Source organism: Calypte anna, chromosome 1 (genome assembly GCF_003957555.1).
Source record: "Calypte anna isolate BGI_N300 chromosome 1, bCalAnn1_v1.p, whole genome shotgun sequence".
NCBI lineage: Eukaryota > Metazoa > Chordata > Aves > Apodiformes > Trochilidae > Calypte > Calypte anna.
Genome location: NC_044244.1, coordinates 181,968,739 through 181,993,880, shown reverse-complemented (window position 1 = coordinate 181,993,880; position 25,142 = coordinate 181,968,739). Strand labels below are relative to the sequence as shown.

Here is a 25,142-nt window from a genome sequence, read left to right as displayed (position 1 = left end):
GCAGCACACATAAGCTGAATCAGTGGTCACAATTATAAAGGCATTATGTCTTCAAGCAGGTAGCAGTTGTATGAAACTTTTCAAATCCCCATCAGGAATACATTAAGAAGGAAAACCACTTTTGGCTTACCACTCAGGAATGATGGAATGAAGCAGTGTGAGCAAGCAGTTCATTTAAAACACAACATGGAAATTTATTTCAAAGAATGCCAGCCACAGTAGTAATTAAACTGGTTTTGTGGAGTTGCAGTTGTCAGTAGTGTGATCGGTAGTCTTATTAAAACATTTTCAACTTTTATAGTTTGGATTTTAGAAATACTTAATGGCTCTGCCTTGTCTGCAAAGGTTTGGGGTTTTTTTTTGTTGTTTTTTTTTTTCCAAAGGTAAAGCAAAGCCTTTTAAAAAAACAGTTCAGTTTATTAAAGGACAAAAAAACAACTTTTGGTAATTTTCTTAATTCCAGGCTTTGCAGAATTTTGGGCTTTGCCACACTCTTTCCACGTACTTAAAAGGACTGGAACATGAAAACACTGAGTGGTGTGCAGAACTACAGGAAATACGCTACCAGGCAGCGTGGAGGAATATGCAGTGGGGCCACATCTCTTCTGTCAAGTAAACTGACTTCTTTACTAGTTCTGTTAGGTGAAAGGCAGTGCTTTCAGTTCCAAGCAAAAAGGTCACCTCATTTGTCTTAGCTGAACTGAAAATCAGTCTTTTTCAATTAGACCTGTCTGTTTTGTAAGCACATCACTTTTTGTTTTCCTGGGAAGTTGTACACAGTTGATTCTTGATTTTTGATTGCTCACTCTATAAACTGAAATTTTCCTTTTGTTTTTGCCTCAGGTAGTAGATGTGTCTTAAGTATGTATGAGGGATAGATAGTTTTTGACATTTAATTTATAAGCAAAGGGGGAAAATACTGCTCGGTAAGCCACAAGAAGGTCTCAAGACCTGAGTAAACTCACACCAGTATTAACTCCTGGCTGCTCCCTCCTAAGCAGTAATCTCCTCCCTTGAGTAACGTGGGATGCCTGGTATTGTTTGCTTCATGTGACTGGCCAGGATATAATGAGAACTCTGTTCCTTTCTAATACAGCTGCATCATTGCACATTTTAGGAGGAATATGGAACAGATTTTCCTTTTCAAAAATATTTCTGAAGTTAAATGTGAAAAACTGATTCTGAGCTGAAGTTGTATACATACAGCAATGTATATCTTTCAGCATAATACTATGAGAAATTTCTATTGTGCAGTTTTGTGTCATGTTTTTGATGCAAATGTGAACATACTCCCTATATTTTAAGCATTTTGAAAGCTACTGTTTTTGATGTTCTAGAAGAATAACTTGAATTTATAGAATGCTAACTTAAGATTTAGAGGATTGCATTATTTTTCATCACCCAAAACAAGCATCCATCCAACTTCAGAAAATACGCTGCTAAAAATATTTGTAATAAAGATAAAATTGACTTATTTGTAGAGAAATGTAATTTTCTTTTTGTTGCTTTTTGTTTTACTTTTAAGAGATGAGACAGTGAGACCAGGGTACCACGAATCATTGTATGATGCTCTTCAGTCTTTGCGGGATAAGGAATTCTCTGCTTTCTATGACAGTCTTAAAGATGCCAGGTACCAGCATGGAAATAGTTTACTGTTAGAGAGAGAAATGGAGAGTGTGTGTGTGTGTGTTGTCACAGGTCACTATGCTGGGGTTTTATGGGCTTGAGTAAAGACTCATATATAGAATAAAACTAATGCTTTTGGACTGCAACTTCATCTCTGAGTTTTTTAACTTAAATTTGAGGTTTTTGTGCGGATACAGTTTGTGTGCTAATTGAAGATACATTTCCTGTAGTACACGTTCCTTATTTTGCAGTCCTCTTGTATGGATTTGAATGCTGACTTGTTTTCTTTAGCTAAGCTATCACATAAGCTTTGGAGTTAATACTTGCCTACCGTGTTTTCAGTTATTGAAAAATTTAATTTTTTTTTAAATTGTAATGGTAATGCAAAATAACTCCTAACTTATTAGTTTTGCTGTTTAAATTCTCTTCACTGTATGGAAATTGTCTTATGGATATTTGGAATTACTTGTGGCTATTAAAAAAAAATAATTTACTGTTTCTCTGTTGAATCCATAGAGCAAATGAAGTGGAAGAGCTGTGCAAAGGCAGTCTTGAGTCTGTTTATTCATTATATCCAACTCTTTGCAGACTGCAGCTAATTGGAGAGCTGGAAAATATAGGTCTGCTGTTCTCAAGGTACTTTTTTAGCCTTGTTTCATATTCCTTTCTCATTTGACACAGTTTTTGAAGACCAAGTCTAGCACAGAAGTAAAATAACAAAATTTATTCATGAATATCTCAAACTTCATCTTAAAAGTTACATGGATTATAGTTTGCTCTGTGAAGACAAATCTAGGTTGTGTTTATTTCCAGACTGTATTTATTCATGATCTTATTTTAGTTACTTGGTATGCCAGTATTGCATTTTAAAGAAGTGTTTTCTTTCCTTTGTTTTGAGTTCCATGGAATACTCCAAGGTAGCAGTCCTATCTTCTAGTCTTTACCAAAATAAGTGATTCATCATCTTATAGTTTCCTTTCTAAAATTTTCCATTACTTTGGTGATACTCATAGATCTTTTCAAAGTTATTTCAGTTTCAATCACTTTCTTCATGGACTACTGTTACCATCAATATTCTACCTGAATCCTTGATATTGCTTTTTAATCATAGAAAGGTATTTATTCCTGATTTTTTTTAACACTAATTTTTTTTCTTCTATAGTTGTATTAGTTTGGTAGCTTATAGTCATCCTATGGTCATTTAGCATCTTCAGGACCTCATTGAACCATTGCTATTTGCAGGTAACAAGATACCTAAGAGAATAATACATTTATTGACAACTTACACAGATTCAGTGTCACAGTTTGGAACTTAGCCTTATATTAATCCATGTACAACCTATGTTATAAGATAAAAATCTTGGTTTCTAATTCTTTAAGTAGCTCTGTGTTTGAATATGATTATCTTTGCTGATGGACATCATCATAAGTTTTTGATGCTTACTGAAGGATGCCTGTAATGGAGTTGTTCACCTTCCAAATGTTAATCTCTTGATCTTCATGTTTGTTAGAACTGGAAGCCTGCTGGTTTATTCTCCATATTAATCATAGTAGGGTTTTATGGACTGTTTCTTATTTTGAACTGTAGTTAGTTAACTACCTCAGTAGTTTACCTTTGTCTTGCATTTCACTGCAATTAGCCAGAATTAATAACAGGTCTTTTCTCTTCTGGTAATAATTGCAGATCTTTTACTACTCAACAACTGAATGATACTTATTTGAAATGGCAGAGACAGTCCCAGCTTCTCAAGGACAGTGACTTCCGTTTCCAGGAACCTGTCATGGCTCTGCGCACTGTAATTTTGGAAATCTTGCTTGAAAGAGAGAATGAAAATACCAAACGAGAATGCATCAAGGACATCCTGACCAAACATCTAGTGGAGTTCTCCAAATTGGCAAGAACTGCTAAAAATACACAGGTAACAAATTCCAGGGAAGATCAGTGTGTTTAGTTAGATCAGGATGTTTAATTTTTTTAATTTATAGAAGAACTTAATTTTTTAACAATACTAAAGATTAACTCTATTTGTAAAGTTTATTGAATTAATCAATTAGTTGGAGACAAACTATGTAGAATTGTATTTTGGGCATAGTTTCTGAATTTTATTCATTAACTGTAAGCAACTTTGAGGTAGATAATATAAAAATGAAATTTTTGGTGAAGAATGCTCTCATAGCTCTATTAGTTTATATTGATGCAGTTTTATGTAGCCAGCTTTCACTGGCATCATGCAGTTGTAGTGTTGCAGAGTAAAGCTGTAGAAAGAGCTCCATTGCATCTGTATATTTAGTGTTGGTTTCAAGGTTTTATACTCTCAAAGAATGTTTGCACAGTGGCAAATATCTCTTTGTGAATAACTTAATGGCATTTGCACTCTCAGTGGTTTCTGCAGCTGCTAGGGCATTTCATGTCCAGAGTCAGCCTTGGCTTGTTCTGCATAGTGCATCCAGAGTAGTAACTCAACAAGCAGAGCAACAGTATTCTTCAAGAACAACTGCTCAAGATAGTTCTAGTTCCAGCTAAATATATAACCTGGAAAGTTGTGTAACACTTCAAATATGTGAAATTATATTAAACTTGAATTTCGGGAAAGTTCCAAGTTGTTTCATGAATAATGATGAAATCAGTAGAACAGCTGGTTTTGATTTCATACATTTGCAGACTTGGTGTCTCCAGAACTGTTTGGGAACGTTAGATGATCTGGATGATTCAGGCCCCAGTCTGAACCATTCTGTGATTCTATGATTACTTCTTCAGAATTTTTTTTATCTCATGACTGCCCAGCCACTAACACTGTGGTGATGAGTGTCCTGTTAGGGCCTCAACAAAAGTTTTGTTTTGGTTTTCTTCGCTTTGATTTTTTTGTTAAAGAAGACTGGGAGGATTTGGGGAGGATTAGAAGGTTCTGAAAGATTGAGCCAGTGTGTTTCTGAACACGCTATCATTCCAGCCTCTTCACTGTTGTGGGTCACATGCAACCATACTTCTGACCCATACTGCTGAGCCTTATCAGTCTTTGAGCCCATGGCATGATAACCCTTTCCTTTTGGCACAGAAGTAGTTGACAACACTAAATGTCTGGTGGGGGGCAATTTTTTGAGGAAGCACTCTTTGCAGCTCACTGCTCTTTGGTGCCTCTACCACCCATCAGGAAAAGGAATAGAGTGCCATACAGCATCATCACAGTGATCACTAATGGAAGTACGAAAACTCAGATTGTCACTTACAGGCATTCTTATTTTTTGATTATCTTGCTTATTTAAAAGTTTGCTTGGTTTGGCTACTGGTTGAACAACATGTGAAGTATACTTTAGTCTCAATCTTTGACATTGTTGAGAAAACAGTCTATTCCTAGTACTGTCATAGTGATACTAGATTATTAAGTAGTGAGGATGCTACTTCACCAGTGAGAGGATTAAAAAAGCAGGCACACAACAGAATTAGTGCCTGCTGGTGCTGTTTTTGTTATTATTTTTCTGTGGTCTCCCTGGATGTAATAATAATCACTGGGGTAGAGTTATAAATCCATTATTTCATCAGGTACTGATTGGAGAATTTCTATACTTTATGCCTTTGAGTATTTAAAATGTTAAACACTGATACTTTATTTTGGGGTTTAATCAGTTCTGTTCTTTGAAAATCAGGGTTTTCTGCAAGTATATAGGAAAGTAACTTCATCATTTTGTGGAAATAAATTCTTACAGTTGCACAGACAAAATATGCTGCACAAGTAGAACATACAAAAAAAGAATTTAAAAGCAAAACTTGCTGTGAGATACATGTATTTGACTTAAAGAGTTGTTTATAATGTTTTGGGTTTTTTTCAATTTCAGCTCCCAGAAAGAGCTATGTTTCAGATCAAACAATACAATCCAGTGGGACATGGAGTTTCCGAATGGCAGCTTGAAGAAGCTCAGGTTTTCTGGGCTAAAAAGGAAAAGAGCCTTGCACTGAGTATTCTAAAAAGTATGATAAAAAAATTAGATGCAGATTGGTTTCAGGTATGTGTTCATAATGTGTAAACTTACCAAACCAAAATTATTTAAAAACCTATTCCATTTTCTGTTTTCCACTTTCAAGTTTTCCCTTGGAAGAAAATTAGGGAGCTGTCTGCAATATTACTAAATCTGTTTTGTACTCTCAGAATTTCTGGAAGCAAAAAAAATATGTATTAAGAAATCTTATTAAGAGGTTTTGATGTAAGTGTGGCAAATGTTAGAATTACCTATCCATTATTTTACCTCCAGTTCCAGCAGTGTGAAATACATAGATTTTTTTAAATCAAAGATGATTTCCCTTGGTAAAAAATTACTTCTTTTTAACAAAATGGTTACACAGATGTGTCATCTTGTTTTCTGGCAATAGTTAAATAAAGTAATAGCCAAGAAGGATTATTTAGACATAGAATCACAGAATAATTTAGGTTGGAAAAGACCTTTAATATCATCAAGTCCAACCTTTAGCCTAGCACTGCCAAGTCCATCACTAAACCATGTCCCTAAGAACCACATCTATACATCTTTTAAATAACTCCAGGGATGGTGACTCAACCAGCACCTGGCAACCCTTTAGGTAAAGAAATTTTTTCCTAATATCACAGCTAAAGTTTGATAAGTGTAAGTTGAGGGCATTTCTTCTTGTCCTAGCACTTGTTCCTTGGTAGAAGAAACTGACCCCTGCCTTGCTACAGCCTCTTTTCCATAGAGTGGTAAGGTCTCCCCTCAGCCTCATTTCCTCTAGGCTGAACAACCCCAGTTCCCTCAGATGCTTCTCATGAGAGCTGTGCTTCAGACCTTCACCAAGTTTGTTGCTTTTCTCTGGACATATTCCAGCACTGCAGTGTCCTTCTTGTAGTGGAGGGCTCAAAACTGAACACACAGGATTTAAGGTGTGATCTCAGCAGTGCAGAGTACAGGGGTACAGTGCCTCCCACAGTCACACACTACTTCTGGTACATACTGTATTGAGAACTGTGATAGTGTACATGTTTTTGTTAGAATTATTGTATCTCTGGTCCTTGTTGTGTGAAGAAAAAAAAAAGACTAAGACAGGGAGTCACTAGTAATAATAATATATTTTACACTAAAGAAGCATACCAGTGTTACAGACATTTCCCTGATGTGTGAATGGAGTTGATGAGGACCTCAGAAAATCTGCTCATCCTCTCACCTTCCAGTGTTATGTTTACCCTGTCCACATAAGGAGGTTTTGTGTTTTCACAGCCTATGATATCCATCAACATTTCACAGTCAGCATTTCCATCTTGATCAGGTGGTCTTTAATATGTACTTTATACTAAAAGTATTTGAGAAAATTGTCCTACTGTATGGGTAAAGCTGAACTTCCTATCTGGAGGCAAGTTCAGACTTTTAAGGAAGTTTCCATGTACAAGGTCTGTCTGAAAAAGTTGATCACACTGCAGTTTTTGAATGTTTCCTGTGGAGTGTACTGTGGCACTTCAGACTAAAAGAGGATATAAGGAAATAAAACTCTTGAAACATGATGTGAATTTATTTAATTTTTATTACATTTTGTCATTGTTTTATCTGTTTTTTGGTGTTCAAACTATCATGTATTTAAAAACCTGTGCTTTCCTTTGGTCTAACATAGAATGTGGTTTAAGGTGGTTGACTGCTGTAGATGTGAATGGTAAATGTCTCTGTAGAGACATTATGAGTAAGAGGCCCAAGTGATTGAGTTATATTTAGGGCTTAAAAACTTAACAAATTGCCTACCTCATCATGTAAAAAATGTTTTTATTTGATGTCTTTTTTCTTTTTTTTCCCAAAACTTGCTTTCTCAAAGGTTGAAAATGATCCTTATCTGAAATTGATGTATACAGAGTGTCTGAGGCTATGTGGAACCTGGTTAGCAGAAACATGCTTGGAAAACCCTACAGTCATCATGCAGAAATACTTAGAAAAGGTACATCCAGTCTTTGAGATAATGCTGTGCTAAAATACCACGTTAAAATGCCAATTTTTTAAACTCATCCTTTATTTTTCTGGATTGAAGATAGGATTTCTTTTTAAAACATTACAGTTTCACATAGTATTGTATAGCACTGTGTCATAAAATATTAAGAATGTGGCTTTATAGAATTCACAGTAAAACTTCTGTGCAATGCCGGTTTTGTAATCCTGGCGATGATTACAACTCCTAGTCTGGTTTCCCTTTCCTGTTCCACTCCAATCCCATCCTCTTATTCTCAGGACAGAAAATTCACTTATGTTTTCAGTATGAGCATTGTATTTTTAACATTCTCTTTCCAGATGCTGGGAAGTCTTCCAGCCTTTCAAAGTACTGTAATTTTTCTTTAAACTCTTAATTAGTAGAAACGTTTTTATTAATGTTTGTCTATTCTGCATTTCTGTATTTCATGCTAATTTGTGGAACGCTATATAGTTGCCTTTCTTTGTTACTCTACATGCTTTATCCACTCTGATGATTTGAATAATCAACTTTCACATAAAATTTCCTTTTCTTTTTGTCACTTATTGGTCTTTCTTCTAGTTTTGTCCCCAACAACTTATGATACAAGGTTTAAAAATATTGTAAAACTTCAGGCCTACTCTAAAAAACAGATAGCTGTAGGAGACTCCTGCATGGTTGTTAAAGCTGTTTCATACAGGATAATTTCTTTGACCATTTTCACTGAAATGCTCCCTCAAAGATTAAACTTAGGAGAAAAATGCTCAGCCTGGCAGGTTGTATTTTGTATGTGTATATATTCTTTCCTGTGAGGGTGGTGAGACAGTGGCCATATTGACCAAGGAAGTTGTGGCTGCCCCTTCCCTGAATGTGTTCAAGGTCAGGCTGAACCTGAAGGTGGGAGGTGTCCCTGCCCATGCAGGGGGGTTGGAACTGGGTGACCTTTCAGGTCCCTCCCAACCCCAAGCCAGTCTGTGATTCCATGGTATTCCATTGTAGGCAACATTAAATAACATCTTCAAGCATGTGACCCTGCTTGAGAGGGGGATTGGACAGTATCACCTCCAGAGGTCTCTTACAACCTCAACCATTCTGTTTTTCTCTGAGAACTGAGTTTAATCAGTTAATATTATGCAGTGCTATTAATCTGATTATCAGTCATAGCATTATTGTAACTTCCTTTTCAGGCTGTGGAAATTGCTGCAAGCCACAGTGGAGACAGCAGTGATGAGCTGAAGAAGGGAAAGATGAAGGCTTTCCTCTCACTGGCTCGTTTCTCAGATAATCAGTACCAGCGAATTGAGAATTACATGAAATCCTCAGAGTTTGAAAACAAGCAGGCACTACTGAAAAAGGCCAAGGAGGAGGTTGGCCTCATAAGGGAGTGTAGAGTTCAGACAAATAGGTGAGCATTCACACTGAGGTGTGGTTACTATGGAATCATCAAAGGCTCCATCTTTCCTAATTGTTTGGTATAGCAAGGGTCACATTTCTACAGCTGAATTTTTACTTCTCCTCAAAACAGTGGCAAAATCTGTGGTGCAAATAGATTCTGAGCCGTTCCTGAGCATGGCCTATGAGAGTGCCAGCTAGCAGGGGCCAAAACTAAGCCAAGGGCTGTAAACCAGTTCAACAGTATGGATGATTATGGGCCAGAATTCACGTTTATTCTGCTTGGTTTATTTGACAGAAAAAAATTACAGAGCAAAAATAGTGAGTTTGAGATTTTTGTCCAATTACACATTTGGTGAAAGAGTAGGATTCATACTATAGGTTTTTAAAGATTTAGTAACAGCAGTTGCAGCGAGTGGGAGAAAAAAATGAACTTCAGCTGTTGGAAACAGAAGTCTTAATACAAATGATCTGTCTGATCATTAAAAAGGGAAAAGACACTGAAAACTTACTTAGCGTGGTGGGTCTCTGTGGACAGACACCAGGGAATAGCTCCCACAGTTTGGGTTTCCTTACCATTCTTAGACATACAGAACAAGTTAAAAATGTTAAATTACTATGGGGCAGCCTTGTTGTAAGAGACAATTTATTGTTTAAAAATAATGTTTGTTCACATAGATACACAGTGAAGGTTCAGAGAGAACTGGAACTGGATGAATGTGCCATACGCGCCCTCACTGAGGATCGTAAACATTTCTTATGTAAAGCAGTGGAGAACTATATCAGCTGCTTACTGAGTGGAGAAGAACATGATATGTGGATCTTCCGACTATGTTCCCTGTGGCTTGAAAATTCTGGAGTTGACAGAGTCAATGAAATGATGAAGGTATATGCTCTTGCCTTTCCTTATGCTTTGACATTAAATTATCCACCTATCCTGTCCTTCTGTTATTCTAGAAGATGAATTTGAGTGCTGTGCAGCATGCTTTCCTGGGTAGCTCCTTAACTTTTCCCAGAAAACTTGCTGTTTTCAGTCATCACTGCTCATCAGTTTTTAATCAGTGAGTGCTGTAATTCTCAATGCATTTTAATTTGGCAAGTCTCTATGATTAAGCATATCTTACGATCGTTCACTGTTGTCACCCTTCTTTATCTACCTTGGCTACTGCCCATCTTCATCTTATTCTAGTTTATATTATGCATACTTTTAGGTGAAAGGTTATGTTTTTACACTGTGTAACACAGTAGCCAAGAACCAGTAAAGTTCTCATTCTCAGGCTTTTTCTATCAATTTTAGAATCATGGTGGTAATATGTTAGTTCTTACCTGAATAATTGTTTATAACAGAACTGTACAATTTAATTCTTTGCTCTGTGTTAAAATTAACTTTGTAAAATAGGAAGTTTTCCTTTACTCATACTTAGAACACACAATTGTTTCTTGTCTAAAACTAGGCAAGTATTTTTTTGCCATTAGCATTCTCTCTTTCCACAAATAGACTAGGAATTCTAAATCAATTTATCTAAGGTCTGCTCTAACAGAATAGATAATAGTAGTTTTCTTATGAAGGACTTGTAGCATTCAGGAGACATTGACCATGATGATGTGATACTCACTGGTTTGACACTTGATCACATGGCAGTGGTTACTCTCTATTTGAAAAAAAAATACAAAATCAAAATTGCTTGCTCCTACCTTGTGTTTTCTTCTGTGCTTGGTACAACATTCTGACAGAACTTTTTCTACTACAGAAAAACGCAGAGAAGATCCCCTCATACAAGTTTTTGCCTCTGATGTACCAGCTGGCTGCTCGGATGGGAACCAAAATGATGGGTGGTTTAGGTTTTCATGAAGTTCTGAATAATGTAATTTATGCTTCTCATATCTAAAGCAATGTTGATTGGCTTAGTAGTGCATACTTCTAAGCAATATCTGTATTACTTTGTGCAGTTAGAGCTAAATGAGTTGTGTATTAAAAATGAGTGATGCAAAATTAGTATTAGTGGGGGGAAAGGGGAAGAGGGCTGAGGGGTTTTTCCTTTGCTACCTGATTGATGTTCTTGTTATCTAAAAATAGTCTTATGCAGATGTAGGAATACCCTTCAAATGTATTTTCATTGTGGAAATACCATCCAAGTATTTTTAAGTCTTATTATGAACATTAGAAGTTCAAAAGAATTAATAAAGTTAAGTAAAATTTTTCTTTTTTACAGTTCTCAATAATTGGATTTTTGTTTTTTTTTTCTTCACAGCTAATGTCTAGAATTTCACTGGATCACCCACATCATACTTTGTTTATAATATTAGCTTTAGCAAATGCTAACAAAGATGAACTCCTCACAAGGCCAGATGCAACAAGAAGAAACAAGTTGATTAAAAATGCACCAAAAGAAATCTCCCAGCTTGATGTGGTGACTACAGAAATTTATATTCTATTAATCATGTTCAGTCTTTTAATTAAAAAAAAAGTCAAAGGGTAGAGTCCTTAATGGGTAGAGCCTTATAGTGTAGAGGTCATCAGCTGAGTTAAGAAGCGTTGGAGGAAAAAACCACTTTTAATAATTAAGAAAACCCCTTTGTGCATAAATTGGTAATTATTATTGAAAGAAGTAATTATGGGATTAAACAAAACATGGTTAACTTTTCCTGCAAGAAATAGTCACAATTATGGGAAATGTGATTAAAAAGTCATGTGCCCTTGATGTGTGATTCTGCAAAAGGCATTTTAGATGCAACAAAAACTTGAGAGGGTTTATTCTTAAAAGCATATATTGTATTGAGGTTTTTGGGGTTTTTTTTCCTTCGAGTTGTATGATCTGTTTTAAGTATTTAACCTTGTACAGTATAGCTTTTGTTCCTTTTTATGATCTTTATATGGTAAAATCTATGGTGATGGATAATACTCAACTGTGGCTTCATATTAATGTTGTTACTGCTTAATTGTTGTTGGAACCTCCCTTTGGAGGGAGGTTCTAGATTTCTTATCTAGATTAATCTAGATTAATGCCCCTTCTTTCCCCAACACTCTAGGCCTGGCATCATTGTTGGGAATTACCCTCTTACCCACCTCAAATTTCACCACAATTTTATGTAGCCCTTTTTTTTGGTACTTCTTTTGTGATCCCTAAGGAGCAGGTTTATGCTGGACTCAACTTCATCTCTCAGAGTTAGGCACAGAAGGGATGTGTGGTCAGAGTTTTTCCCTTTTGCATACAAGCTTTTTCTTCAGCTGGGAGGAAATAACAGAAGCAGGGCATCCAAAACTGCCCATCCTTATTTCCGAAGAATTTTTGCAGGTTTTTTGCACTTTGCCTGCATTGGTTTCCTTCCTTTCCACTCCCAATAACATTTTACTTTATTCAGGTATCTCAGGTGAGACAACAAAAAACTTTTCTTCATGTTATTTCTGTTCCTATCACAAAGAGGTCTGTCCCTTATTGCAATTTTACATTTTTGTAGGGTGTATCTGTTATTTGACTGCTTGTTATGATGCATTTTTAGTCTTCTAAGGTGTAGTTTGTGAAATCTGACATATGTATTCTGTTGGGCACTTCTAGGACAGAATGGAAGCTGCTAGCAATATAATCAATATTGTAAGAAAAAGGAGAGCTCGTATGGTTAAGGACATTGAAGCACTTTGTGATGCTTACATTGCATTAGCAAATGTAGATGCTACTCCATGGAAATCTCAAAGAAGTAAGTATTGGGAAAATTGTTTTTAATAGTTAGATTTCATTTTCTTGGATTAAAACATCTACTTCTAAATATTGATATTTAGTTAAAGCTAGAGATACTCTGCTCTAGCACTGTCCTTTTTTTTTATAAATGGAGAATTTAGTCTAGCTTACAGGCTGTAATTACTCACACTGTAAGGTTCAGGCTTCTGGAGTATGAAACTCCATAAAGCTCAAGTTGTCCTGTGGGCATCTCCATCTGCTTGGCAGAAGAATGCACTGAGGTTTTGTGTTCCAGATGCACTTTAAGCTGGTTGGTTTGGTTTGGTTTGGTTTGGTGAGCTTTGATGCATGTTTATAGTTTTGAATTTAAAAACGTTCTTTTCTTTTAATTGCAGAAGCAATAAATATTCCAGCTGACCAGCCAATTATTAAACTGAAGAACTTGGAGGATGTTATTGTTCCTACGATGGAAATTAAGGTGACCAAAGTTGAAATAAATACACACTATAATACCAAGCTGTAGGATCAACTTGAGATTTTTATAATGGCAGTTAGGGCATGAATCTCTTCATCAAATTCCCATGTGCTTTACAGGTCATCCTACCAGGGATTATTTCCTCTCAGGTGGACAATGCATCCTGAGATGGTTTCTTTAGACTCCAGGAGACCTTGACCTTGCTGGATAGCAATTTATTGTGACTTACTGTGTGAGGATGACTTTGTCACTGTTACCAATGACAAGTCTTTTATTATCAAAAGGGGTTTTTGTCTGTGCTAGCTCAGAGTTTCAGAGAGGCACTTAGTGTCCAGAATGCTGTGAGGATTAATACACATGCCCCTCCTGCTGACCTGAATGGCTGGCTTGTATGTTTTTACCACTCAGTAATGGTGAATTAGTGATTGATTGGGTGGGTGCATAAGCACTCAGCTGCCACGTGCTCAATCTAGGAAACTTAGCGGTTTCAGGAGTGTAGGGTTGCTTTTTGGGCCAGCTACCTAAAATTTAAACTTCCCAGTGTTGAAGTCTATATATATAAAGTCTATATATATAAAGCCAAATAAAATAAGCCAAGGGACTCTTTTATGCAGTTCCACTTCAGAGGCCAGAAATTGCTCCCCATGCTAAACAGGATCTATTTGTAGGGCTTCTGTTGGCCCCAGGTGTGGCTCCTTTTCAGGATTTTGTTGTCCTGTTCTTTGCCTTTCTTCTTCTCCAGTACAAACTATCTAAATAACTGGAGGTCTGTGCTGTAAATAGCTGGAGCACTGTTTCCTTACAGCCAGCTGAGCAGGGCTGCTTTGTGGCACAAGAATATGGAGGGTGGCTTAAAATGTAGATGGCAGCAGTTTTAGAGTTGTAGATTGGGTCCATTTGCAGCCTAATGTAAGCCAAATGCCCCTCAACTGTACATGAACATTTTCTTGGGAGAATGGTAGTTGGGACAGCCCAAATTTGTGTCACAGCTTGTGCAGTGGAAGTTGGCAGCACCACATCCCCTCTACCAGTGAGGTAAAGCAGGAAGAGTCAGACTCACTCCTTTGCTCAGCATCTATTTGTAGCTACAAATAACCACGTATTCTCCTTGGAGATGATGGAATTCTTGTGTTAATATTTAGCATGTAGTCTGCTAACAAGGTTTGCCAGCAGCTCCTTACCACTCTGAGTGAAATGGAGGTAATGTTTCTATTCATTTTAAACTAATTTATAATTTCAGGTGGATCCCACAGGACAATATGCAAATTTGGTGACAGTGAGGTCCTTTAAGCCAGAGTTTCGCTTAGCAGGAGGCCTGAATCTGCCTAAAATAATTGATTGTGTAGGATCAGATGGTAAAGAAAGGAGGCAGCTGGTTAAGGTAGGTTCTGTCAGTTGTAATGACATCTCGGAGACTTGGCATGTTTAAACTGTTTTTAAGTCTTCTTGTCAGTTTCAATATGTAACACTTCTTTACTATAAACAGACTTTGCACAGTTCATTGTCAGCTTTCTCAGTTAAAAAATGCTTTAATAAAGGAAATTACGAAGTAGTAATAAGTAACATAGTAATTATAGGATTATAAGTAATATTAAATATTTTTTAATTATTTTTCAACCATTCATGTAATAAACAATAGTCTACCTGGCAACCACGAGACCAGACTTGCATGGTCATGTCTCAACTAGAGACCTGGACTTTACAGCAAATAAAAGCCATTGACATTTTGTGTTCAATACCTTCTTTTTTCTTTCTTTACTATATTAACAATAGTTAACAATTCAGAAGCAATCAAAAACATGCACAGAGAAACACAAATCTCTACAAAAAATTTTCTCTTTAAACTCAGTTGATTTGAGCCTGTACCTTTGAATGTAAGCACTGAACACTGGCTGTTCTGCTACTAAGTACAGGGGAGTTTTGAGAGTTTTAAAGAAACATGAATCACTAGAGCTGTCCAGTAGTCAGCACTGCAGTACCAACTGATGCTGCTTCAGCTCTGTGCTGCATTGCTAAGCATGGTGAATGAAAAATATTTTTCTAAAAGGGGTACCATGTAGGTCGATTGAAACATTAATCAAATAACATTTGTCAAAAGGAAAAAAGGTGATGATTTAAGGTAATGGTGGTTCTGCTTAAGCAGCTGAACACTACTAGAAAAATAAATGCAGAGAAAAAAAACAATTATAAATTACGTTTTATTAGAGTTGAGTATTATTATTAATGTAAGTTGTGTTATGTGGATTTTTAAAAATATTTTTTAAGTTGCTGAACAGGAAGGTGGTTGCTGAAGTGTTATTTAGCTGCTTTTCTGTTTATGCTGAAGGGGCGTGATGATCTGAGACAGGATGCTGTTATGCAACAGGTTTTCCAGATGTGCAATACATTGCTCCAGCAAAACACTGAAACGAGGAAGAGAAAATTAACTATCAGAAGATACAAGGTAACCCTGAACAGCTGCTGCAGCAGAGAAATAAATACTATTGATAAAGCATATTTCCCCATTCTCTTTTTAAGCTAAAGAAATATAGTATGGCTAGGGCTGGAAGGGACCTTAAAGCTCATCTCATTCCAACCCCCCTGCATGGGTGTCCCCTGGAGGGACACCTTCCACCAGACCAGGTTGCTCAAGGCCCCATCCAACCTGGCCTTGAACACTTCCAGGGAGGGGGCAGCCACAACCTCCCTGGGCAACCTGTGCCAGTGTCTCACCACCCTCAAACTAAAGAATTTCTTCCTCATGTCTAACCTGAAGCTCCCCTCTTCAAGTTTTAAACCATTTCCCCTTGTCCTCTGACTACACACCCATGTAAGAAGCCCTACCCCAGCTTTCTTGTAGGCCCCTTTCAGTTATGGAAAGGTTGCTATAAGGTCACCACGGAGCCTCCTTTTCTCCAGGCTGAACAATCCTAATTTCCTTAGCCTGTCTTCACAGGGGAGGTGCTCCAGCCCTCTGATCATTTTAGTGTCTCTCCTCTGGACATGTTCCAGGATCTCTGTGTCCTTCTTATGCTGGGAACTCCAGAACTGGACACAGTACTCCAGGTGGGATCTCACGAGAGCAGAGCAGAGGGGGAAATCACCTCCCTTGACCATCTGTCTGTGCTTCCTTTCATGCAGCCCAGGACCCAATTGGCTTTCTGGGCTGCAAGTGCACGTTGATGTCTCATGTTAAGCTTCTGGTCCACCACCATCCCCAAATCCTCCTAAGAATTGTCTGTAATCCTTTCTGCTCCCAAACTGTACTGGCGCACGGGATTGCCTCAACCAGGTATAGAACCTTGCACTTGGCCTTGCTGAACTTGGTGCAGTTTGCATAAGTCCACCCCTTGAGTGATATATTCAGACAGTACTCTGAAAAAGTACTCGCTAAAAAGAAGTTCTTGTCTTTGACAAATGAGAAATGTGCATCCCAGAATCCCTAAAGGAACTTACCTGAGTTGCTAGCATAGTTTCATGAATTCACAGATGGAGTTAAAGTCACATAAAATAATTTCAATGAAGACTTAGATTTTTATCTGTTTTAAAATGAATGAGAACAGGGAAAGAGAGAATGGGGGTTGTGTTATGAGATAAACATTGTAAGAGAAGAACATTGAAGGAAACAGGCAGCAGCTATTTCTCTGGGGACAGGAGATCACTCATTCTGGCTAATTCTCTCTGCAATTGAGGTAACCATTACAGCCAGTTATGAAGTGAGAAACTGTTCCCTAGGGAAGGAAACAGACCAAGGCAAGCCTGCAATGTTCATGCAGCTACTGTTTGGTCCAGATTTTGCTTTTTATGTGCAATTTGCACAAGGCTTGTATTATCCTGTTCAAGCATAGCAAGCTGCTGGCAGTCACAGGTGTGATGAGGAAGCATGCAAATTGAGTACAGTCATGAAGTTATACTGAAGAACCTAGTGGAAGGGTCTCTGTGATAGAAAGTTGTACTAGAAGATTTTAGTTAGAAAAACCTTGACTGTGTTTATGTATGTATACGTGTGGTTTTAGAGCTTATGTTGTAGTCAGCTGTATGGTTTGGCCATTCTTCTTTTTAAACAAACACAAATTTACACCCATGGTCTGCAGCACATGAATCCCCATCTGTGTGTGTATAAACCTCCCCATCTAGCAGTGGTTTTGTTTCTGCAGGTGGTTCCTCTTACTCAGAGAAGTGGTGTTCTTGAGTGGTGCTCAGGAACAACTCCCATTGGGGAGTTTCTTGTGAATGTTGAAGAGGGAGCTCACAAGAGATACAGGCCAAAAGATTACTCCAGTTACCAGTGTCAGAAAATAATGATGGTGAGTAAAAACAGTTCAATAACAATATCTGGCTTAGATTCTTTCACACAGAGGGCTGGGTTTATAAATACATAGTGTGTGTATATATATACATAACACATATATATATAACACTGTATACATATAGTGTTATACATATATAAATATATACATATATACATATATATATACATAACACTATATATAGTGTTATGTATATATATACACTATATATATATATATATATATATATGCTTTTAGTATATATTAATGAATGTGACCAGTGGTATGGAATTAATAGTTCTTCAGACTAATATGAATGGAGCCTGGGAAGAGTTTTTACAAATTAGAAAACTGGTAAATGAATGGCTACTGGAGGAAAGATTTGAGTACAGCTGAGTCCCTGAGAAGTCTGTGACTCTTTTCTAGAGTATAAATCTACTGACATTCCAAAGTGATCATTACAGAGACCAGAGTCAGTTTAAGGTTATCTTAAAAGTTTAATTTATATTTCTCATGTTTCTCATTGCATTGAAAAATCATTTTATTTTCATGAATACCCAAAATTCTGAATATCAGCCATTGAAAATAAAAATAGTGTTCGAGAATGCAGCTGATATTAATGTAATGTCTTAACTGCAGTTAGATGGTGTGAAGGGCTCTCTGGCTTCTCCACCATGGCAACCATGTACCCCAACCATGTGCCCCCCAAACTCCCCTCCAGAGAGTCAGTTCAGGGAGCTAAGCCAAAAGGAGACTAATGGTAAGTACACTGGCAGAAAAATACCTGGTTCAGTAGGTACCAGGAGAGGAAGGTTCTTTCTTCTGCTGGTAGGTAGCTGCTGGATGGATTCAGCTGGTTTAGTTTAGTTCCATAAACAGCCTCACCATACCTTTAGAAAGCTGCAGATTTTACTTTGTATCACCATGATTGCTCAAGAAGTTCTTCCTTTTTAAACCTGTATAGTATTAACAGGATGAAAGTATATTGAATTTTGCCTTTGTGCAGCTTTTGCATGTGAAAGTGAGAAAAGTGGGTTTTTATGTGGAGCCCATGAATTGTGTATGAATATATTTGTTTAATGAACATGTCCATTAATGACTGCTGTAAAAAAATAATTAATTCATAGTTCAGAGAAAGAAAGCAATGAGACCAGCATTTGATGGAGAGTAGAGGGGTAGAAAGAATCTTATTTCTTTCTAAGGATGAGGTAATGGCCTTTTAAAGTAGACACTCGTGGAAAACCTTTCTTATTTGTTTAAAGGAAGCACAAAAGAAACATTCTGAAGAGAAATACAACATCTTCATGAAAGTCTGTGAGAACTTCCAGCCTGTGTTCCGTTATTTCTGCATGGAAAAATTCCTGGATCCAGCTCTGTGGTTTGAAAAGCGACTGGCGTACACTCGCAGTGTGGCTACATCTTCCATAGGTATTACAGGGGATCACTGACATTGGCTTCCTACACCATGCAGACACTTTGCACCATTTCAGAGGGTTTCCACTGTGACAAAAACAGAAAAGGGCAACTAAGGGGCAAAAAATGCCAGCAAGAACACCACCTCAGCAGTCTTTTTGTCATTAGAATTTCTAATTCATTCCTCCCTGCTCCCCTTTCTGCACTAGAAAGACAGAATTAAGTTCTATGCTTATTTCATATAGTGGTTTGCACTTTTTTTTTTTAGTTTGTAATAGGTTTTTTAAAGTTTCTACATGACAAGTTCTGTTGTTTTGATTTAGCATTGATTTTTTTAATCTCAAATGTTTTAACTGAGTTGAAAAGCTTCATCTTTTACTTTCTACTGGCATCATTAGCCATGGCTGAAGTGGTTGTTTAAGTTTTGTCATCTTTCCTTTGATTTTTCTGTCTTAATAAGGAAATAGATATTTGGATTGTGGATTTCCAGTTCTGTATTGTGTCATTTGATCATAAATTGTATACATTGCCATAGACCCTATTTTAGATATTAGCATGCTTTTTATACACCCTTTTTTGCTGAAAAAAATTAAGTAAATCTACAGTTTAGCAGAGTTCAAATTAAAGATTTTTGTAGGAAGTGCTTTCCATGTCCATCAGCTAACAGGAAAACAGAAACAAGTGTAAAATGCAGCAAGAGAGATTAAGTTTGGAGTTTTCTGCATTTAAGGATAGTAAAGAAATGCAATACGTTTGCATGACAGATCTTAAGTTGTATCACTGGATATTTGTAAAACTGACTTAGAAAAAGTCACTCAGAAACTAGTCAGGTGTTGTTGAAGGTTTGGGGTTTTTTTAATAGTAATAATAATAATCCCAAATTTTATTATGCACTTGCTTTTTATCTGGTTGTTTTTTCGGTTTTTCTTTTTTTGAAAGCTGCAAATCCTTTGCTTAACTCACCTACAGGGAGAAATGAGCAAGATGTCTGTGGAGTAGATAAAACAGTGTGCATCTTCTGAGAAAAACCTTCTTGCTGTTGCATGCAGTTAACCTTTTCTTTCTGGATTTATGGAATAGCATTTCCTTTTTACTGGAATAGGGGAATAATACGGATGCATGGGGGAAGAAAGATTCTCACTTGTTTTTGCTTACACATGTTAACTGATTCTAATAATTTCTCTGTTAAATTATCCCTGCTTTCTACAGCATGTGAATACAGTTTCAGCACTTACATTTTTGTTTTAGTTGGCTACATTCTTGGACTTGGAGACAGACATGTTCAGAACATCTTGATAGATGAACAAACAGCAGAACTGGTCCATATAGATCTGGGTAAGTGTGACAGGCAAGAATACCTTAATTTTTCTTCACTTTAACATTTCTAAAAACATTTATTATCCTTTCATTTAGGGGTTGCTTTTGAGCAAGGTAAAATCCTTCCCACACCAGAGACTGTTCCATTTAGATTAACCAGGGACATTGTGGATGGAATGGGTATTACTGGGGTGGAAGGAGTCTTCAGGAGGTAAGTGCTCCTGCATTGCAAAGGGGTGAGGAAGCAGCAGAGTACTTTTGGCACTAGGATTGTTCTGTGTTAAGTAGTTCTGATGCTTGAGAGGAGACTCAGATTTCTGCTGTTAATATCCAAACATATATGCTGTCCTCTAACTCATATGTTGTTATTTATATAACCAATCACAAGCTCGTAATTTTTGCCCAGCTTTTCATGTTCCTCACTAACTAATGGGTTGTTGTCACCCTCGTGTGGAATTCTGGGATGGCTCAGTGCTTCCAGAGGCTCCACAGCTAAATTTCATCCCTTGGTTGAGACTGCTAGATTTTTTCTTTCAGGACTAGGTATTTTTGTCAGAGCTGTATTATCTATTCACAGCTATTACATTTCTTCCAATGGTTTTGTTCTGTCAATTTTTCTGTTCAGTTTTATGTCAGTAATTTGCAATCTTTTTCCTCTTTTGGATAATATATTCAATACCACTTTGCAAGTGCAAAATAGAAATCCCATAAGAGACTTGAGCTGCAAAACAGAAAAAACCCAAAAGGGCTGATTTTCTGTCAACCTTCATTCTGTCTCCTGCCCTAAGAAGCAGGATATTTCTCTCATTCAAGACTTCCATGGCAATCTGGAGCATAGTACTTGCAAACCCCAATTTTCATGTCTTTAAAAAAATATGCAGTGTTGTCTTTGTAAGGCAGCAATTAACATTAATCAGTAGTTCCTACTATAGCATTGTCCTATGAAGGATCAGTCACTGCAACTTCTATTCTAACACAGATTTGTGTTACTTCTGAAACACTTGTCCTGTGATAGAGAAAGGTTGGCTCCAGCTGAAATACATCCAGTGTAAAAGGCACTGGTGCAGATCCTGTTTCTGTCTCAGCCAGACTGACTTGTTTGTGGACTTACACCTATCCTGCTAATTACAGGTCATCTTAAGACTGGGTGTGAACATAGTTAGCTTTGTGTGTGTTGTCAGCCTGCAGGAGACAGGAGCCCTAATCCTGCTTTCACTGGAGTTTCTGTCCCAAAAGGAAAGAAAGATCCATGTTCTTTTCCACAAGCTTAGTTTGCTTGGGATTGAAGGTAGGGAAATGTAAACTCATTGGAGAGATTTCAGAAATAGCTTCTAGCTACTGGATCTGCTCATTACATGAAAAGAAACCCTACCAAGATTCTCCCATGTCTTGCCTGGCACCACTGGCACTCAGGTTTTCATCCAGCCAAACAGTGTTAACATCCTCAGCCATCAGTGTTAACTCAGTGATATTTCTGCATATAGAAACATTTCAGGCAGGAAAACAGGTAATGTGTGTCCTGTAGGGAATGTAATCAGTGAGCTACTCAGTCTCCTTCTGGTCAGAGAGGTTATTTATATGTTTAAACTAACCTTTAAAAGGGCACAAATATCCATTATTTAAAATATTATTATTTTTTTAAAATTATGTTGAAAATACCATTCTATTTTATCAAAAAGAACCTAAAAATACAGTGAAATATCTTCTAGATGCTGTGAGAAAACAATGGCTGTTATGAGAAATTCTCAGGAAGCTTTGCTGACTATTGTAGAGGTTTGTATCTTATCATTCTGTCTGATAGTTACCTGCCAGAATATGTTCAGTTTCTTGTCTTGGTCTTTGCATGCATTACTATACCAAATATAGTAAGGGGGATTTTGTTGTTGTTGAATTTGAATGTAGTAGTGTTGGCCACATCTGTTAATTCATGTAATCTTCAATAAAATTACAACCAGTTTGCATTTCCCTGGGAACTCACCAGTTTCAGGCATATGCAGTTTCCCCTCTTTGGTGTCTAAATGCTTTTAGCTGCAGTGCAACCTCCTAGCATGAGTAGTGCTGACTGAATGAATCCTCTTTGCGGAAGTCACAAAGAAGAGAATTAAAGTACTTCTTAAATAGCAGCTTATCCTATGCATTAAATACGAATTAAGATACTTAGTGCCTATTAAAAAGTGACCTCTTCATTGCTGAGATGGGATTGAGTGGCAAAACTGTGTCAAGTATGACAGAAATACCTGCAAGTGAGCTGATGCAGTTTTGTTGTTGGGTTGGTTGTCTTCTGAGTGATTCAGCCCAATTCTATTGGTTTTAAAAAAAAACAAAACCAGATCTCCTAATACTGACATTCATGTGAGCATCACCAGCTGAGTGTTTCTCTTCCTGCTAGGGCACTGGACTAACTGTGAGTAACAGTCTAAATTAAATAGAGGTTTATTTACTCTGTAGGTGCTGCTCTATGATCCTCTTTTTGACTGGACCATGAACCCTTTGAAAGCTTTGTACTTGCAGCAGAGACCAGAGGATGAGGCTGACATGAGCTCTACACTCAACAGTGACCCACAGGAATGTAAAAGAAAAGCCAGGTGCAGAGTATTTTTCTTACTGTCTGCCTGATGCGCTGTTGCTATGTGGTTTTCTTACTGAGTGTTGCTGAGGATCCATATCCAGTGCACCTCTTTTTCTTTTTTTTTTTATTTTGCCAGCAGTGATGACCAGAGTTTTAACAAAGTGGCTGAACGTGTTCTGATGAGACTTCAGGAGAAGCTGAAAGGTGTTGAGGAGGGAACAGTGCTCAGTGTGGGAGGGCAGGTGAACCTCCTCATACAGCAGGCCATGGACCCTAAAAATCTGAGCCAACTCTTTCCTGGATGGAAACCCTGGGTGTGACTTGAAAGGATCCAGCACAGTTTTAGGAGAAACCCATTTTTATGCAGGAAGTGTTTTAACATTTCATACATTTAACATTTCATGTAACATTTCAGTGTTAAAAGTTGCATCAAGAGCAACTGTGAAGGTTTAATACATCTTAGTATGGGGGGCTTTTCAGTAACCTGTTACATTTTGTGTCCACTTGTGTTCACCATACGGTTCCAAGCAGTGTTGATGTTCCTTGTGACTTGCAAGGACTTTGCTTGGGTGTACTTAGTGCTTTTATATTCTTAAAGCCTGAGATTTGTCACTTGTTTGTATATTAAGTAGTTGGAGTCTTGTATGTAATTACTCTGTATGGCAACAGGACAGTGTAGAACGGACAATCTAAAGTGCATTTCAAAACAAGGATTATACTATAGATAATATAGATAATGCTACAGTCAGTATGAAAGAAAACCAGAGAACCTCATTTTTAATGAACTTCAGGTTTTTTCCAGCTTAGCTAAATGGACATTTTTAGATATAGATAGGGACTTTCAGCAAAGTAGAATGTGGAGGTTTTTTTCCTTTGTAAATTAAATTTTGTTCGTACCTTATTTTTATAACATTAATAGTTTGAAGCAATAAAAATACTTAGCTTTTTTAGCTCAGAATTCCTTGATAAAATAGACTGACAATACAAGGAAGCTTTGCATTCCAGATATGCCTCTGAAGCAAACAGTTTTTATCTGGAAACCACACCTGTCAGAAACATTGCAGTTGTGTTTTGAGCACTAAAATCTCATTCTGATTGATGTCAGTTTTGCAGAAGAAATTGCACCTTCTTCAATAAAAAAAACCTGCTGTAACTGGATAGTCTAGGAATATAGGTAACAGGAGAACCTAATCAAGTAACAGTTTCTCTGGTATATTTAATACACCTCTCCATATCTTTATATTTGAAAATATTAATAAAATTTGGCATGCTCTTATAAGTTTATTAGTTTACATTTCATACATTTTACAGCATTATAAATGAAGAATTTCTGTTCTAATTAGCATTTCACTGATTTTTTTTATTTGTACATTATTCCCACAATTTTTATTCTGCATCTTTGTTTTAGAAGTTACTGTCAGCTTGGCAAGATGAGTCTTCTGTATTATATTTTCATGAAGCTGACATAAATTCAAGTTGATTTTAGAACCAAAAGTGCATCCTGGCTTTCTATGGGGAAAAAACTCTCATCCAAGGTTACAGTAGTTTATTTTCTGAAAATGAAATTCAACTGAGAGAAGAGATACTCTATCGGGGGATTTTAAGTGACACTTAGGAAAGTGAGAAAAATCCTACCAAGCAATTATGGAATGGCAAGCAGGAAAGCACTAAACAAAAGCGCTTAATTTTATTTTTTTAGTTTTAAACACAGACTTAAAAAAATGTGTTACTTCCTGAAGTTTTTCTCATGCTTCTCAGAGTCATAGAATCATAAAATCTGCTGAGTTGGAAGGGACCCCTCAGGATCATCAAGTCCAACTCGTGTCCCTGTGTAGGGCACCCCAAGAACCACACCATGTGCCTGAGAGTGTCATCCAGATGCTTCTTGAACTCAGGAAGTCTTGGTGCCATCACTGCTTCCCCGGGGAACTTGTTCCACTGCTCAGCCACCCTCTGGGTGGAAAACTTTTTCCTTCTATCCAACCTAAACTTCCCCCAGCACATCTTCCTACCACTCCTTTGGGTCCTATCATCGGTCACCAGAGAGAAGAGGTCAGTGCCTTCTCCTCCTCCTTCCCTAGTGAGGAAGCAGTGAGCTGGGATGAGGTCTCCCTCAGTCTCCTCCAGGCTGAACAGACCAAGTGCCTTTACCTGCTCCTCTTACAGCTTTCCCTTTAAACCCTTCCCCAGCCTCCCAGCTCTCCTCTGGACACTCTCTGGTAGTTCTGTGTCCTTTTTGTGCTGTGGCACCCAGAACTGCACCCAGTACTCAAGATGGGGCTGCACCAGTGCAAAGTGGGACAGTCACCTCCCTTGCCCAGCTGGCGATGCTGTGCTTGATGCACCCCAGGACTCGAGTTGCCCTCCTGGCTGCCAGGGCACACTGTTGGCTCATGTTCAACTTGCCACCAACCAGAACCCCCAGATCCCTTTCCACAGGGCTGCTCTCTCTCCCCAGGGTGTGTGAATATCC

The 25,142-nt window shown here is 37.5% G+C and overlaps 1 protein-coding gene across 1 annotated transcript in view; it reads left to right on the top strand.

The window, feature by feature from the left end:
- Window positions 1-23,948, top strand: part of ATM (ATM serine/threonine kinase) — a 68,579-nt gene extending 44,631 nt beyond the window's left edge. Inside the window, exons 43-63 of the mRNA XM_030447811.1 lie at window positions 464-612; window positions 1,526-1,630; window positions 2,143-2,262; window positions 3,311-3,545; window positions 5,461-5,628; window positions 7,433-7,552; window positions 8,746-8,963; window positions 9,629-9,836; window positions 10,702-10,815; window positions 11,203-11,361; window positions 12,508-12,646; window positions 13,023-13,105; window positions 14,343-14,483; window positions 15,429-15,545; window positions 17,239-17,388; window positions 18,633-18,798; window positions 20,032-20,118; window positions 20,197-20,311; window positions 21,810-21,873; window positions 22,549-22,685; window positions 22,806-23,948. Coding sequence (XP_030303671.1) covers window positions 464-612; window positions 1,526-1,630; window positions 2,143-2,262; window positions 3,311-3,545; window positions 5,461-5,628; window positions 7,433-7,552; window positions 8,746-8,963; window positions 9,629-9,836; window positions 10,702-10,815; window positions 11,203-11,361; window positions 12,508-12,646; window positions 13,023-13,105; window positions 14,343-14,483; window positions 15,429-15,545; window positions 17,239-17,388; window positions 18,633-18,798; window positions 20,032-20,118; window positions 20,197-20,311; window positions 21,810-21,873; window positions 22,549-22,685; window positions 22,806-22,989 — 2,979 coding nt within the window. The 3' untranslated portion in view covers window positions 22,990-23,948. The remainder of the gene's footprint in view (window positions 1-463; window positions 613-1,525; window positions 1,631-2,142; window positions 2,263-3,310; window positions 3,546-5,460; window positions 5,629-7,432; window positions 7,553-8,745; window positions 8,964-9,628; window positions 9,837-10,701; window positions 10,816-11,202; window positions 11,362-12,507; window positions 12,647-13,022; window positions 13,106-14,342; window positions 14,484-15,428; window positions 15,546-17,238; window positions 17,389-18,632; window positions 18,799-20,031; window positions 20,119-20,196; window positions 20,312-21,809; window positions 21,874-22,548; window positions 22,686-22,805) is intronic.
- The last annotated feature ends 1,194 nt before the right edge of the window (window positions 23,949-25,142 follow it).